The 13,378-nt window shown below is 36.2% G+C and overlaps 2 protein-coding genes across 2 annotated transcripts; one reads left to right on the forward strand and one right to left on the reverse strand.

Annotated features, from left to right (window-relative positions):
* Positions 1 to 865: 865 nt before the first annotated feature.
* Positions 866 to 9,159, reverse strand: LOC117301164. The gene is made up of 6 exons (XM_033785066.1): positions 8,905 to 9,159; positions 7,506 to 7,671; positions 4,714 to 4,840; positions 3,931 to 4,125; positions 3,598 to 3,759; positions 866 to 3,202 (listed from the first exon to the last, which is right to left on the reverse strand). Exons 2-6 carry the CDS (start codon positions 7,653 to 7,655, stop codon positions 2,421 to 2,423), a joined length of 1,416 nt encoding a protein of 471 aa, XP_033640957.1. The 5' UTR covers positions 7,656 to 7,671; positions 8,905 to 9,159; the 3' UTR covers positions 866 to 2,420.
* An 888-nt stretch (positions 9,160 to 10,047) lies between these two features.
* Positions 10,048 to 12,313, forward strand: LOC117300608. Its single transcript, XM_033784269.1, has 2 exons — positions 10,048 to 10,115; positions 11,095 to 12,313. Exon 2 carries the CDS (start codon positions 11,211 to 11,213, stop codon positions 12,129 to 12,131), a length of 921 nt encoding a protein of 306 aa, XP_033640160.1. The 5' UTR covers positions 10,048 to 10,115; positions 11,095 to 11,210; the 3' UTR covers positions 12,132 to 12,313.
* Positions 12,314 to 13,378: the final 1,065 nt, after the last annotated feature.

Raw genomic sequence — 13,378 nt, forward strand, 5'->3', positions numbered from 1 at the left:
TCTGATGACACCCCTTTCAACAGTAAACTGTTTCGGGCAATCTATGCAGTTTAAAAAAAAGTTGTCTTCTTTTTTTTTTGAAATATTGATTCATACATTCACATAACAAACATGGGTGTTCCAGAGCTTTAACAATAATCCCACCCAGGGTAGGCTAGTAGTAGGGCGGTGCTTAACTCTTTGTTCAAACAAAGAGGGGGTACGCCCTCAACGTTTGTGTAGGATGACTCATCGTGATACAGGATTACAATACAGACCATGGTGATTCGGGTCGTCCTTGAAAATACCTGAAAAGAGACTACTACCTTCACCTGTCGTGACGTGAAAGTCAAATTACTAGACTAATGGCATAGTGAAACGTTTCACACCCATTGAAACTTACCTGAAGCGATGTCTCCAATAATTGCTTTAACAAAAGTTCAGATTTGTCGCAATTTAGTGAATGGTTTGCAGAGTCTGGCTTTCCACAAACTTTTTTCCTGAAGACGAGCAGAGTATACTGTCCGAAACGTCGAGACCACACTGGCTCTTTTCAGAGGCAAGCCTCCCACATAAGAGATTTACTTATGGTTGTACCTGCAAGTTTACTATTTATTAATAGCTTCCTCCGACTTTCCACAATTCCAAACCAACACATTTTCTTTTCTGTCTGTTTCTGAACTTATTTGGGGACTTTGAGACTCTGTACATTTGTGTTTTTATGCGATTGGTGCTTAGTCAGATTAACACTGTTCACCATAATAAAAAATAATTAAAAAAAATAAACGAAAACAAGCAAACAAACAACGTAACACCCCCAACAAACAACAACAAGTTGACACAGAGAGACAGGCTAATAATATAAAGAAGTATTTATATAATCCAAGTCATTATACTTTCATCTTTTCATCAAATTTACACAATATTTCACAAATAAATCACACTAAAATATAATGACAATAATCGTATGGAAACATACTACACATTTTGTTTGTGAAATTAGAAGGCAAAGCCAAACGGGTTGGCAAATATATAGAAGTAGACATTGTACATAATTCCACTACATTTTGTTTGGATTATATTTGATATGGTCGAAATGTATCGACATATTGGTCCGAGACAATGCTTATGCATGACATGTGCCTAGAATGTCAGAGGTTATTGTTAGTTACCAGTTAACACATATTCTGTAATGACTTTATAAAATAATAGGAATAACAAACTTTGATAATAATTTGTCATATTTTGGCAGCGAGGGAATGCTATAAATTCCCTATAAAATAATAACAAGTAATTTTATTATTCATGACAATAATTGGTAATTACTCAAAAAAGTTCTTATTATGACTCGGGAGAGTACTGAGTGTACAGTGATTTACACACATCGGTTTATTGTGAAATAAGTTACATTGTTGATAATAATCACGAAGTGGTTATAGTTAAAAAGAAAGAGTTATACTAGAAGTTAATAATTTACATTAAATACAAGTTGCTTTTGTAGAAAACAGTATTTTTGCTTCAATTAATGGGATTTAAGTCTAATCAAAATCAGAATCTTTTTATGTTATATATTGGGGGGGGAGCAACTTATAACATTCCCAATTAACTTAACTGTTTTGACATCGATGTATATCTGTATAATTCATCTTATTGTACACAGCTATCCATTCATGTGGAATAAATTATAAAAACCAATTGGAAATACTTGTTATAAATTATGTCAACACAACTTTTATAGCACTTGTTCAACACCGCTATAGGCTTCTTATAAATAGATGTAGAAAGAAAGATATACATAATATTATAATGTTGATTTGTCCACGTCATAAATATAGAAACTTGGCTTCCATTGACCAATAATAACATAAGAAGTAAAAAAGTAAATGCCTTAGGCAATAATTACATGTATTGTCTTACTTTTAAACCATTAGTGGTATTGGGTGTATTGTTTTATGACCTCCCCTTTGGTATTGCGGTACGGTGGGGCAGATCGGGTTACATTTCCGGGGATGTGTGCATTATATACTTTTGACAGTCAGAGTATATGTAACGCAAAATATAATTAGCAATAGGGCCAGTGCAGATTTAAACATTAAAGTATGGTTAGAACAGTCAACTTTTCAAAATTTCCAAAATGGCTGTCGTGAACATGATTAGCATAATATGGCAAGGTCTAGCTGGGATCCCATCAAAATGTATAATAAGCTTGTGGCTTTAATTTAACCTTGTAAACTCTCCCGTGTGCAAACAAATTACTCAGTTTGAAATATCAGATAGTAAAATGAAACCATGACATGTAGGCTATAGTGCGTAGTTAGTTAAGGATCACTTTAAAGTCCATTATTTCAGATGTAGTTGTGAACACACGCAGCATTGTATGGATCTTTCACTCTATAGACTAATCATTTGAATGACATTGGAGTTCTGTGGCCTCTAGAGGGCTATAAGTCAGTTGACTCTTCTACGTCATCGTCACTAACGACCGACCGCCCATCCGGACGTCCTCTTCGCTGAACAACAGGCTCACTATTTCTCTTCGTCCTACCCAGGCTATTTAAATCCCCCATGCTTATACTAGTCCCCATACTAAGACTACCAATACTTCCCCTTCGTTTGCGTGCATTATGTTTATCCTTCATGGCTTTCCATCCTTTAGGCTGGTGGCTGCCTATCCCAGCATCATTGCTTGTGCCTCCTGCACTCCAGTTTGCTGGACGAAATAATGAGAGTCTGGACACCGAACCGAACAATGAGCGTGGCGTGAAGTCCTCAGTGACGTCATCATCTTGGGTGATTTCACTCTTGTCGTCATCATCGTCGTCATCACCATGGAAACCATTTGACCAGAATTGTTCACTGTCTTCTGTTGTTGTCTCAGATACATTTGTTGATGTACCCGACAAACTGTCTGTATTTGTTCGAGTTAGCTTTGGGTCTTTCCGCTTAGCAAATCGCTGTCTGATGTTGAACTTGGTCAGAGACATTGTCTGCGCATGCCCATCACTTGAGTCCTGATTGGTCGCTCTGTCTAAAACTCCCATATCCACAGAATGACTGATTGGTCGTGCTTTCTCTTTAGCTTTTATTCTTTGTAATGTGCCGTAATAGAATGCACGGCCTAGGGATTGTTGCCGTTTCTGCACCACGGGCGTCTCTATTGATTTCCTTGTCTCTTTTTTGATAATGTTTGCATCTTCCGACTTGGAATAAAATATTGTGATTTCTGAAAAGAAAAGACAAAAAGTAGTTTTTTGTGAGTTGGCAACGATTTTATTGTACTTCAAAACAATGGCATACTAAATCATATTCAGATTCAGAGCAACATGAAAATGATGTGCGTATTAATTATTACAATTTCTGCCCAAACCCTCTGCTTAATGTTTTTAGGATGAATTTTTTAGATGTGGGGGGGGGGGTGTACTTTTTTTCGTCTTTCTAATGAAAAGTGTGGAGGGGGTGTTTCAAACAATGACTCGTATGTTGTTAATGTAAGTTATATATACCATGCCTGATATATGGCAGAGGCTTCCCCCTATCCTATAACTTAACACAATCAAATAAAAAAATATAAAAAAATAAAAATTATTTCAAATACCTGAAAACAGTTAAATTACTTACTTTTGTTTCCATGTACAGTGAATCGTACCCTCGTAGCCACCACATTATCAAGACCTCTCATGAGTCGATGCCAGTTTCTATCCCCACTAGATAGACCCATTGCTACTGACATCTCGAGCTCGTGGTGGATAGGGATGCTTAGTATAGCCGCATCTAATTCACCTGTTATCAATAAGAAATAATTGTATTGATAAAACACTTAACCCAGCCTTCAACTTGATTTCCGTGTTTTAACATCTCTTTCCAATAACTCTTAGAGGAGCTATATAAAAAGCCCTGTGACGCCATCCTCAAAAACTCGCACGACTAGAAAAAAACTGTGTTAAAACTCACCAAAATTGACTGCATTTCCATTCAGGTAAACTTCTTGCTGTAACCGTAGGAGGTCAATGGGCTCCAATGGAAGACGGATACCGAACTGCCCCACGTCTTTGAGAGACTTGACATGACTGAGTGAGAATCGAACCTTCTTAGGGAGTGAGAATTGACGGATGATACCAGCTATGGGCATTGTCTTTAACTTGGATACTGAAAGGAAAGAGGTAAGCGCATTTATTTTACTCTTTGGTACCAATTGATAAAATAACCTAAACTTTGTATACAAGACTAGCATCGTTTACTAATAAGAGATGTTTATAAACATTGATGGATTTCACAAAGAGTAAGTCTTATCTCGAGTTAGGACGAGTTACTCTTCCTAACTTAGGACTAGCCATACATGTTTAATGTATTATAGGACTAGTCCCAACTCTTCGTGAAATCAACCCCAGGAAAGATACCAAGTTATTGTTTGCCCGACCGATTCCGTTTTACTTGATGTTCACGACTCAATTATTATGTCATGTGAGTCAAATTCCTTGATTTCCTAGACTAATGAACCATTCCACATATCTAAGAGGTGGTCTGGTCCCAGAATGTTTCTACACAAATTTTGAAATGGGTGGGAATACAGCTAAAATGACAAATCTGCAAACAGATACATCGCAATCTTGATTTTTTGATTTATTATTTTGTAAACAATGCTGTGATTTTTGTTTAAACCCAGAGATCCCCATCCTATGTTTTTTTTTCTTAGTGAAAAAAAGTTTCCCATATTAAAATAAATTTAATTCTTACAAGTTCTTCTCTTGTCTGGAACTACCTCAATTGGTATCTCAAAGTCAAGAGGAATACTTAAATAGCGCCCTCTTGCATCCATAGCAATCACTCTTTGCTGTTTTAGCCATCGATGGATACGGATCACCTGGTTTGAAAATAGAACGACAAAACTTGGATTATATTCGAGAAAGCAATTAAATCAGTTGACCTCAAGTTTACTGTTCTGGATATTCATCCTATAGTCCTTCATGGGTAATTTCTTTCTGGAAGTCGAGACAGGCAAAGGGCAGTTGAAGATCCCCAAATCACCATTAGCTTATGTCCTCGGTTGCCGCAAGTGAAATAAGAATATTATGACATGTCTATTATAAAGGACGTGCCAATGAACAGCTAAACTCAGTCCCTTTTCAATATCCCCCACTTCAACTGTATACCAGTTAGTTTGAAATGTTTGTCACATGATGGCAATGTTACCTGAAAACTGAAGGATATAAAACTCCTCAAAAGACTAGTGAATTGAATACTTATTTTCATGCAGATGTTGCGATATTGTGCATCGAATTGTTACAAAAATATTAATTATCATGCGTACAAAAATATCATAAATATATCGCTTGATCAAACACACATAAAAACTTATTAAAGTAAACAGGATGTCAACAGTGTTCATGTTTTGTAATGTAACCATCCGTCAAACTGTCGAAGATGTGGGCTTTCGATGTGTGAGTCATACAGGGGGAAATGGTGAACAACAATAGTCTTCATTCCAGCCACTTTTGGCATGATTCCGGCTTGTTATACACAGCTATAATTTACACGGTTACTTTTAACTACTTAAAGACACTGGACACTATTGGTTATTGTCAAAAACCAGTCTCCTCACTTGGTGTATCTCAACATATGCATACAAATACTAAACCTGTGAAAGATTTTGAGCTCAATTGGTCGTCGAAATTGCGAGATAATCATGAAAGAAAAAACACCCCTGTCTCACGAAATTGTGTGCTTTTAGATGCTTGATTTCGCATCCTCAAATTCTGATTCTGAGGTATAGAAATCAAATTCGTAGAGAACTACTTCTTTCTCGAAAATTACGTTACGTTTCTCACAGTGTTTAATACTATCACCCTCTCCCCGTTACCAAGTAAGGTTTTATGCTAATAATTATTTTGAGTAATTACCAATAGTGTCCACTGCCTTTAAGCATGAATAAATTGTACTCATAACAATTGTGGTTAAACTCAATGTGTGTGAACCCAAAGCCCTTAGGTGTGCCAACGTGTAAAGAAAAGTATAACTTATCGGTTGGTTGAATCGCAGGCATCCAGCATTGGGGGCATTATATCCCATAATAGTTATGCTCTATGTGTGAACTCAAAGGGATGTAAATATCATTGTTGGATTTTAGTCTGAAAGTTTCTGCCGAAGTTCATACTATAGAAAAAAATTCTGGATAGTAAGTGCATTTTGAGAAACATTTCACTTCGAAGCACTATGGTTATGGAAAGGTATATCACTTTCTATGCCCCCCCCCAAAAAAAAAAAACACCAACAAAAAACAACAACAATTGAGTAAAAGAAGCGTTACCGCGGAAACGCGTCTCAGATTGTGTATTCCTACAGGGATTATTCTTTCTGCATGGACATTATTCGCTACAGAGTTACGGTGATATCTTTAAAAACTGTCGCAGCTTAATTGTATTGTATTCTACTGTAATCGAATGGTTCCAAAAACAAAATTTACACTGCCTTTTTACATGCGATTTTTTTTGGTATCCCATCCTGAAATATTACCCCATTTGTTTTGTTTACAAATTTCACTTTCTGAGTTCAGAATCAACACAAATAAAGCAAAGTGATAAAAAAGTAACCACACAACAACAACAACGAAATAATGCCAATCCGCATTGTATAATAATACACACAGGAATTTTAATAGACCATCAAAAGCCTAAGTGAACGGCAACCCAGGCCACTTTTTGATTTGTTTACCTCTGCTTCATTTTCATGGAATCCATGAAATCGTCATGATTCCTTATTGTATTACAAGGAAAATAAAAACGTGCATTTGCTCAAGTCTGTAAAAGTCAATGCTGTGGTGTTTTAGACAAACAACGAAGGGGTAAATTTCCTTCATAGTGTAATTGTTTGTGGGGTTTTTTCCCAATCATCCAAGAAACATAAATTTGCCTCTGGAAACAATTTGCGGAAAATACGGTCGACCGCCATTTTTTGGATAATCTAGCAATTTTTTTCTAGCAAATTTCAAGGAATACTTATTTGAATCAAATTTGTTTAAAGGCAGTGGACACTATTGGTAAAATAATTATCAGCATAAAACCTTTCTTGGTGACGAGTAATAGGGAGAGGTTGATGGTATAAAACATTGTGAGAAACGGCACCCTCTGAAGTGCCATAGTTTTCCACGAATTTGATTTCGAGACCTCAGATTTAGAATCTGAGGTCTCGAAATCAACCATCTAAACGCACACACCTTCGTGTGACAAGGGTGTTTTTTTTTCTTTCATTCATATCTTGCAAGTTCGATGACCGACTGAGCACAAATTTTCACAGGTTTGTTATTTTATGCATAAATTATGTTGAGATACACCAACTGTGAAGGCTTGTCTTTGACAATAACCAATAGTGTCCACTGCCTTTAACAATTACCAATAGTGTCCACTGCCTTTAATTATTATATTACAATTAGTATATCTTTCCAACAATATTCATTATAAAAAAAAAAATTTTTTTTTAATTATAGCCCAATCTGAATGTGCCCCCTTTATGCTGAACCAATAGTTTCTTACCTGTCCCTGCCCTAGTGAGTCTGAATCTTGAAGTCCACAATGGCCGTGGGTTACCCGGACTAGTAATGGAGCCGGGTACCTGGACATGAGTTCTCTTGTATTATAAGACTCATTAGACCACGTGATGTCACTGACTGGACGAGCAAACATGGCCGCTTATAGCTGTCTGTAAAATAATCACAATAATTAGAGATGTCATATTAGAGATTTCCAAAAACAATGATCTTCGCGTATTACATCAAGAAGTACTAATAATTAGATAACTCTTTATTCAACCCCCAAAATCATAATTATCCAGTCAGTTTCCCTATTGATAGATAAAAAGTACTGACAAAATATTACATTACTAGCAAAGTCTACATACAAGCACAATTTTTACATACAGCAAGATTAAAAAGAAAGGTCTCTTCTCTTTTCGCTTATACCCATGGGTTGAGAATGTTGAATGTCAGATGGCATAACTGATGAAATGGATCTGTAGAAACAATTAGGGTTTGTGATCACTCAAAAACATGTCAACAAAAATGGTGAGCATAAAGGCAATTTTACACTTAGGCAACCATGCAGAGCAAAATGTTTTAAACAAATACTGCTAAACAATTTTCTGCTGAGCAGGGATATCTTACAAGTCATAGTCATAAGGTATTATAGAATAGAAGGTATAATAGTCAGTAGAAGATATTTTGGCTGTAGCGATAATAAATGCAATCTTTCAAAAGAAAAACCATGTTGACTAATGGGTCACACAAGATAGAATAAGGTTACTAGAGAGTTATCAAAATTGTATCCAAACAGAATTCATCTTCTTTTACCACAACTAGTCTAGTAATTCTCTAATTTTGAGGCATATAAACTCAGAATTATTAAAAAAGACTTCTATTGTAGAAAACTTGTGTTTTATAGGGCTGAACCCATTAAAAATGAATAAGCCCTACCCAATAAAAACATCAACCAATTGTAAATACTCAGTTCAAAAATACATACTACGAAGAGAAACTTGACAAACGTTTTACCATCACTTATTGTTGAACACAACTTATTAATAAATTTAAATATGAAATTGAAATTCCAGAATTTCGCTTCTTGATTCCGCACCCAAGGACACATGAGTGTACTCCAGACGTTGCACAAACACTTGGCTAACATTTGAAGTGCTGGAACAACATGTTCATGCGAAAAAGAAAAAGAAAAAACAGAAAAAAACGAAAGCAGTCACTTTTACCCTGAAGCTTCATCTTCCATTAACTTCTTCCTACCGAAGTATTCTACAAATTAATAAGCAAAAACATTAATTGATGTAGATTCCTGTTTTTATAACTAACAGTTCAGTAAATATAAATATAAATCTGTCTGAAATTGAGAACCTTGATTTTTGAAGTCAAATAATTGACAAACTTACCTGATGTTTGTTTCTAGACACTGCTCTCTGTTCAACTAAGGGGAAACGCCAGCCACGAATAAGTGTATTACAACTCGTACAACTTTTCAAAACCATCAAGGACATTTAAAAGCTGATGTACACATGGGATAAAGTCAGTTGATATTTCGTCTCTCCGGTGTTCTACATTTGCTGAGAGTTTATTTTGAATGTCAATACTCATAGTCATAGCACAATATTGAAATATAGGCCTATCTGTTTTTCATAACTTGCACATGTACACATGATTGCTTGAAATGCATTGAGTTGGGTTTACTGCCATAATTCACAGTTCAATGATCTTTGATAATAAACGCCTTTCTCTACAAACAAAATAACTCGGCTCCCTATACAAGAATAAAGGTCATGTATGCACACACACCCCAGTGTGTAGTCTCAACAAAAGTTTGGGTAACCACTGGTACCCTTGTTGTGTTTTCTTGTACTGCAATGAGACTATGGGAATCATGGGAACCGCCCGAAGACTTTCACAATTAATGCATGCAGTGCGTAAGACCAGAAGCTTGGACTAGTCCATTATGTTGAAGGTAAATAATAGGATAGCCCAACGCGCAGTGGGTGAGAATTAATGTAATCTACAAATTGCAGTGGACGTTGGGGGCACACAATTAATTTTACACGAAGAAAAGAAAGGTTTGACTATCATTGAAAACGTAGCTCCGGAGTGATCGGTTTAGGCAGGTGCCTCTACTCCCGACCTGCGGCCCATTTGAACAAGTTAGTGTAACCTTTTTATTCTCGGAGATTATTGATAATTTGGGCCGCAAATGATGACGTCAGCTTTTGTTTAAAACTTAAGAATTCCCAGTCACTAAAAGCCAAATTTCTCTGAACACTGAAGGCGATTACAGCTCATAACGACACCATGTTAATTTGAAATCTGTGACCCTTTTATTCTCGGAGATAATTGAGGGTTTTGGGGCCAAAATGATGATGACGCTCCGAGTGCAACAATGGCATAATTCCGTCGTATGAGGGCGGTATACCAGTCTAACGGAGGATCAGGAGGGGAACAAACTTTTTTTTTGCGGGCTCTCAAAACCACACGAGCGGTGCAGAATCTAGTCTGGTTCCCTGACCAAAGATTCCTTGACGTCTCTTGTTAAAAATTGCAGAATCATGGAGCAAGAAATAACAGATTGACACCAAACGTCTAAACAGTGAATAACTTGGTAAGTTTTCTTCCTCAAATGATGACGTTTGTAATTTTTGTGACAACTAGTGTAATACTAATGAACAATTCGAAGATTGGAAAAGTTTCCGTTTGGCGCCACCACTTTTTCATTCGATATGAAATAATATAGTATCTAATTTACCTCAATGAGATATCCTTTTTTGTAAAAATTTGTGAAAAAGTGGTGGCGCCATACGGAATGTTATCCCGAAGATTTAATGATTTCTGATATTTATCTGAATGAAACTAGTCAGATAACAACTACTGATGAGCAATTAGGGTGTATCATACGATTGTTTATCTGACATCTGAAGTGAAACTGAGTGAATGCAAAATAACAGAATTTCTCACACGACGAATGGGCATATTTTTATAATAATTTCCCATTATTCGATAGGAAACGCGTAGTGACAGGACCATTACCTAAATTGTTATTCGCTAGGGGGCGGGTGGGGGGGGGGCGCTGGATGTGCTCTTTTTAGTTGTTAAAACACGTACTGCTTCATTCTCGCCCATATTGACATACGTTAACATGTGCATATTATTTTTATTGAATTGAAATGATGTGCTATTTTATTTTGAGTCATGCACATTGTAAGTTTACGATGTAGAAATGTGAATAATGTCACTGTGAACTGCTAGCTACAAACAGCAAATTTTGTATGAATATAGAATAACAGTCTGAGGGTTAATGTAATTTTGATAAAAAAGTCTGACCCAACCTTCAGCTAAACAAAAGTTTAATAATACTGATCGGTTGATCCCGTGCGGATTTTTATCTGCAGTGTGCAAGTAAAGTTAATGTACACATGGTGATCTTGTAAAAATAGCAATGTAATTTAATGTTGTTACATTAACTTGTTATTAACAAAGACAATAATAGTGCAACTTCATAGCAAGCAATGCTCTGTTTGGCTTTACATTTTTAAATTGACATTTAGTCATCTTATAAGTGCTTTTATTTTGTATTTTCACAGATTTAACGAAGCTGTAAGGTAACTTGGCACCTCTCCACATTGGCAGCAAAGACTTCATCTGGTGAGGCCACTTCTACATCATCATATTGGTTCATCTGTTATAAAAAAATTGTAAGATGTCTACAAACTGCTTTCGTGAGATTAGTTCCAGTGGACCAGACAATATGTCTGATGATACTAAACTAAATAAGACTCGGACTCAGAGAGGCAGTTTGGAAACAGATGCAGTTGTTTTTAATGATGAGCGTCTTAGCTGTAAACTCAAACAGGTCAAGATTGATTCTTCACACAGCACCGATGTAGATGACCAACAGATACAACCTTCTGAAGCACAACTAGAGGAGAATCATCCAGGTACCAAGACACCTGGCTCACCTGCAGGAGGAGCTGTTGGTGGTAGTGCGAATGCAGAAACGACACACAAAGAATCACACAAAGAATCACTGCCTCCCACCACCAAACCTAAAGTCACCGATGATGCTACATCTCGGGCGCTTCAACAAGACCAAGTGCCTCGCACGCCATCACCAATCCAGGAGACAGCAGCTCAACCACCGCTAAAACCAATCGCCCAGAAACCTCCAGAAGAAGATGATGAACATTATGACATTTTGCTGCTGTACAGTGAGCACGACCATAGTGTAGCCAAGCAGTTCCTTGGTGTTGCAAAGAAAGCAAACTGGAAAGTTGCCACATCTAATGATTTCCTCCCAAATCGAACCAAAATCAAATCTTTTGAAGATGTGTACCAGAATAGTTCTTACACTGCTCTTCTTCTTACTTCTAAGTTCTTTGCAGATGTTTGGTGTGATAGTCGCTATCAAGGAGCACTTACACGGGCAATAGAAGACCCTAAAAAGAAAGACACAGTGATCCCAATTATTTGTCAGGATCAAGGCCTTGAGATGCCAGTAATGCTGAGTTCTTTAAATGGGGTCAATCAAAGCAGTACTTTATTTGCAGACAGATTGAAAAAATGTATCAAAGTAGAAAAGAGATTGGAAAGAGAAAAAGCAGAGAGAGAAAAACAAACATAAATTGGGACTACACCAAATTTGTTTTAAGTACTGTTTATCAAAAACAAGTCATTCAGTTTGAGTCCATATAAACGTATGTAATACATGTATAGATAATTAAATAATTGCTAGATGTTAAATTTGCATCGGGGATAAAGAATATTAATTTTGGTTTTTACCCATACACCGATGTGTGTTAGCACTGTATACTCAGTACTTTCCCGAGTCCTGTGAAAAAATATCACAGGCATGTTACTCGGGTGGGATTCGAATATAATTGCTATGAACTTTTTGTAAATGTAAACAAACAAACAACGTCAGGTTAATTTTAAGTCAAGTGCCTTCTAAAGAAACTTGCATAACCTTGTGTATTAAATACACATACTATTATTTGTACATGTATAGTTATTTTGCTTAAGAAACATTAATTGATTTTAATCTGTAGATGATTGTTGAATTGATTAGTTCTAAATGCATTGATTCGTGTTCTAATACGACAAGCCAAATTAGCAGCTGACTTAAGGTTCAAACATTTTAAGCCATACACTGACAAACAACTCATACAACAATAACAATGTAATGTTGAGTACATTATATTTACATTCCATAATGACTAAAGATGTGTGTAAAGGGAAAAGCGTATTCATACATTAAGCCCTGTGCAAACAGATCATGAGATGAGAACAATGTGACCACAAAAAACTTGTTGATGGTAATACTTTATGTGCATCATGAGAATATTTTTTTTGAGGACTTGTAAGCAACACAAAAATATAGTAGGACCAGAACGTGCTCAAAATAATAAAAAATCTTTAAGTTTAATATTATAAAATTCTTGCCTTGTTTCTGGAGAAACATGTATTGGAATTCAAGGCTTTAAAGAGCATTTGTGGCGCTTAAAGCCATTAGACACTTTCTGAACAGAACAAAAATTAAAAGTTCACAGATTTACAAATAACTTGCAGGGTTTACAGAAGGCAATGGTGAAAGACTTCCCTTGAAATATTATTCCATGAAATGCTTTACTTTTTGAGAAAACATTAAAACAATTATAAATTCTCGATATCGGGAATAAACCACCACCCTTGTTTCCGCACGTTTTGCCGTGTCATGACATGTGTTTAAAATAAATCTGTTATTTAGGGTTTTTTTTTAACTAAAGCTAAATAACATTTATTTTAAACACATGTCATGACATGGCAAAACGTGCGGAAACAAGGGTGGGTTTTCCCGTTATTTTCTCCCGACTCTGATGACCGATTGAGCCT

This window comes from Asterias rubens, chromosome 16 (assembly GCF_902459465.1).
Source record: "Asterias rubens chromosome 16, eAstRub1.3, whole genome shotgun sequence".
Lineage (NCBI taxonomy): Eukaryota > Metazoa > Echinodermata > Asteroidea > Forcipulatida > Asteriidae > Asterias > Asterias rubens.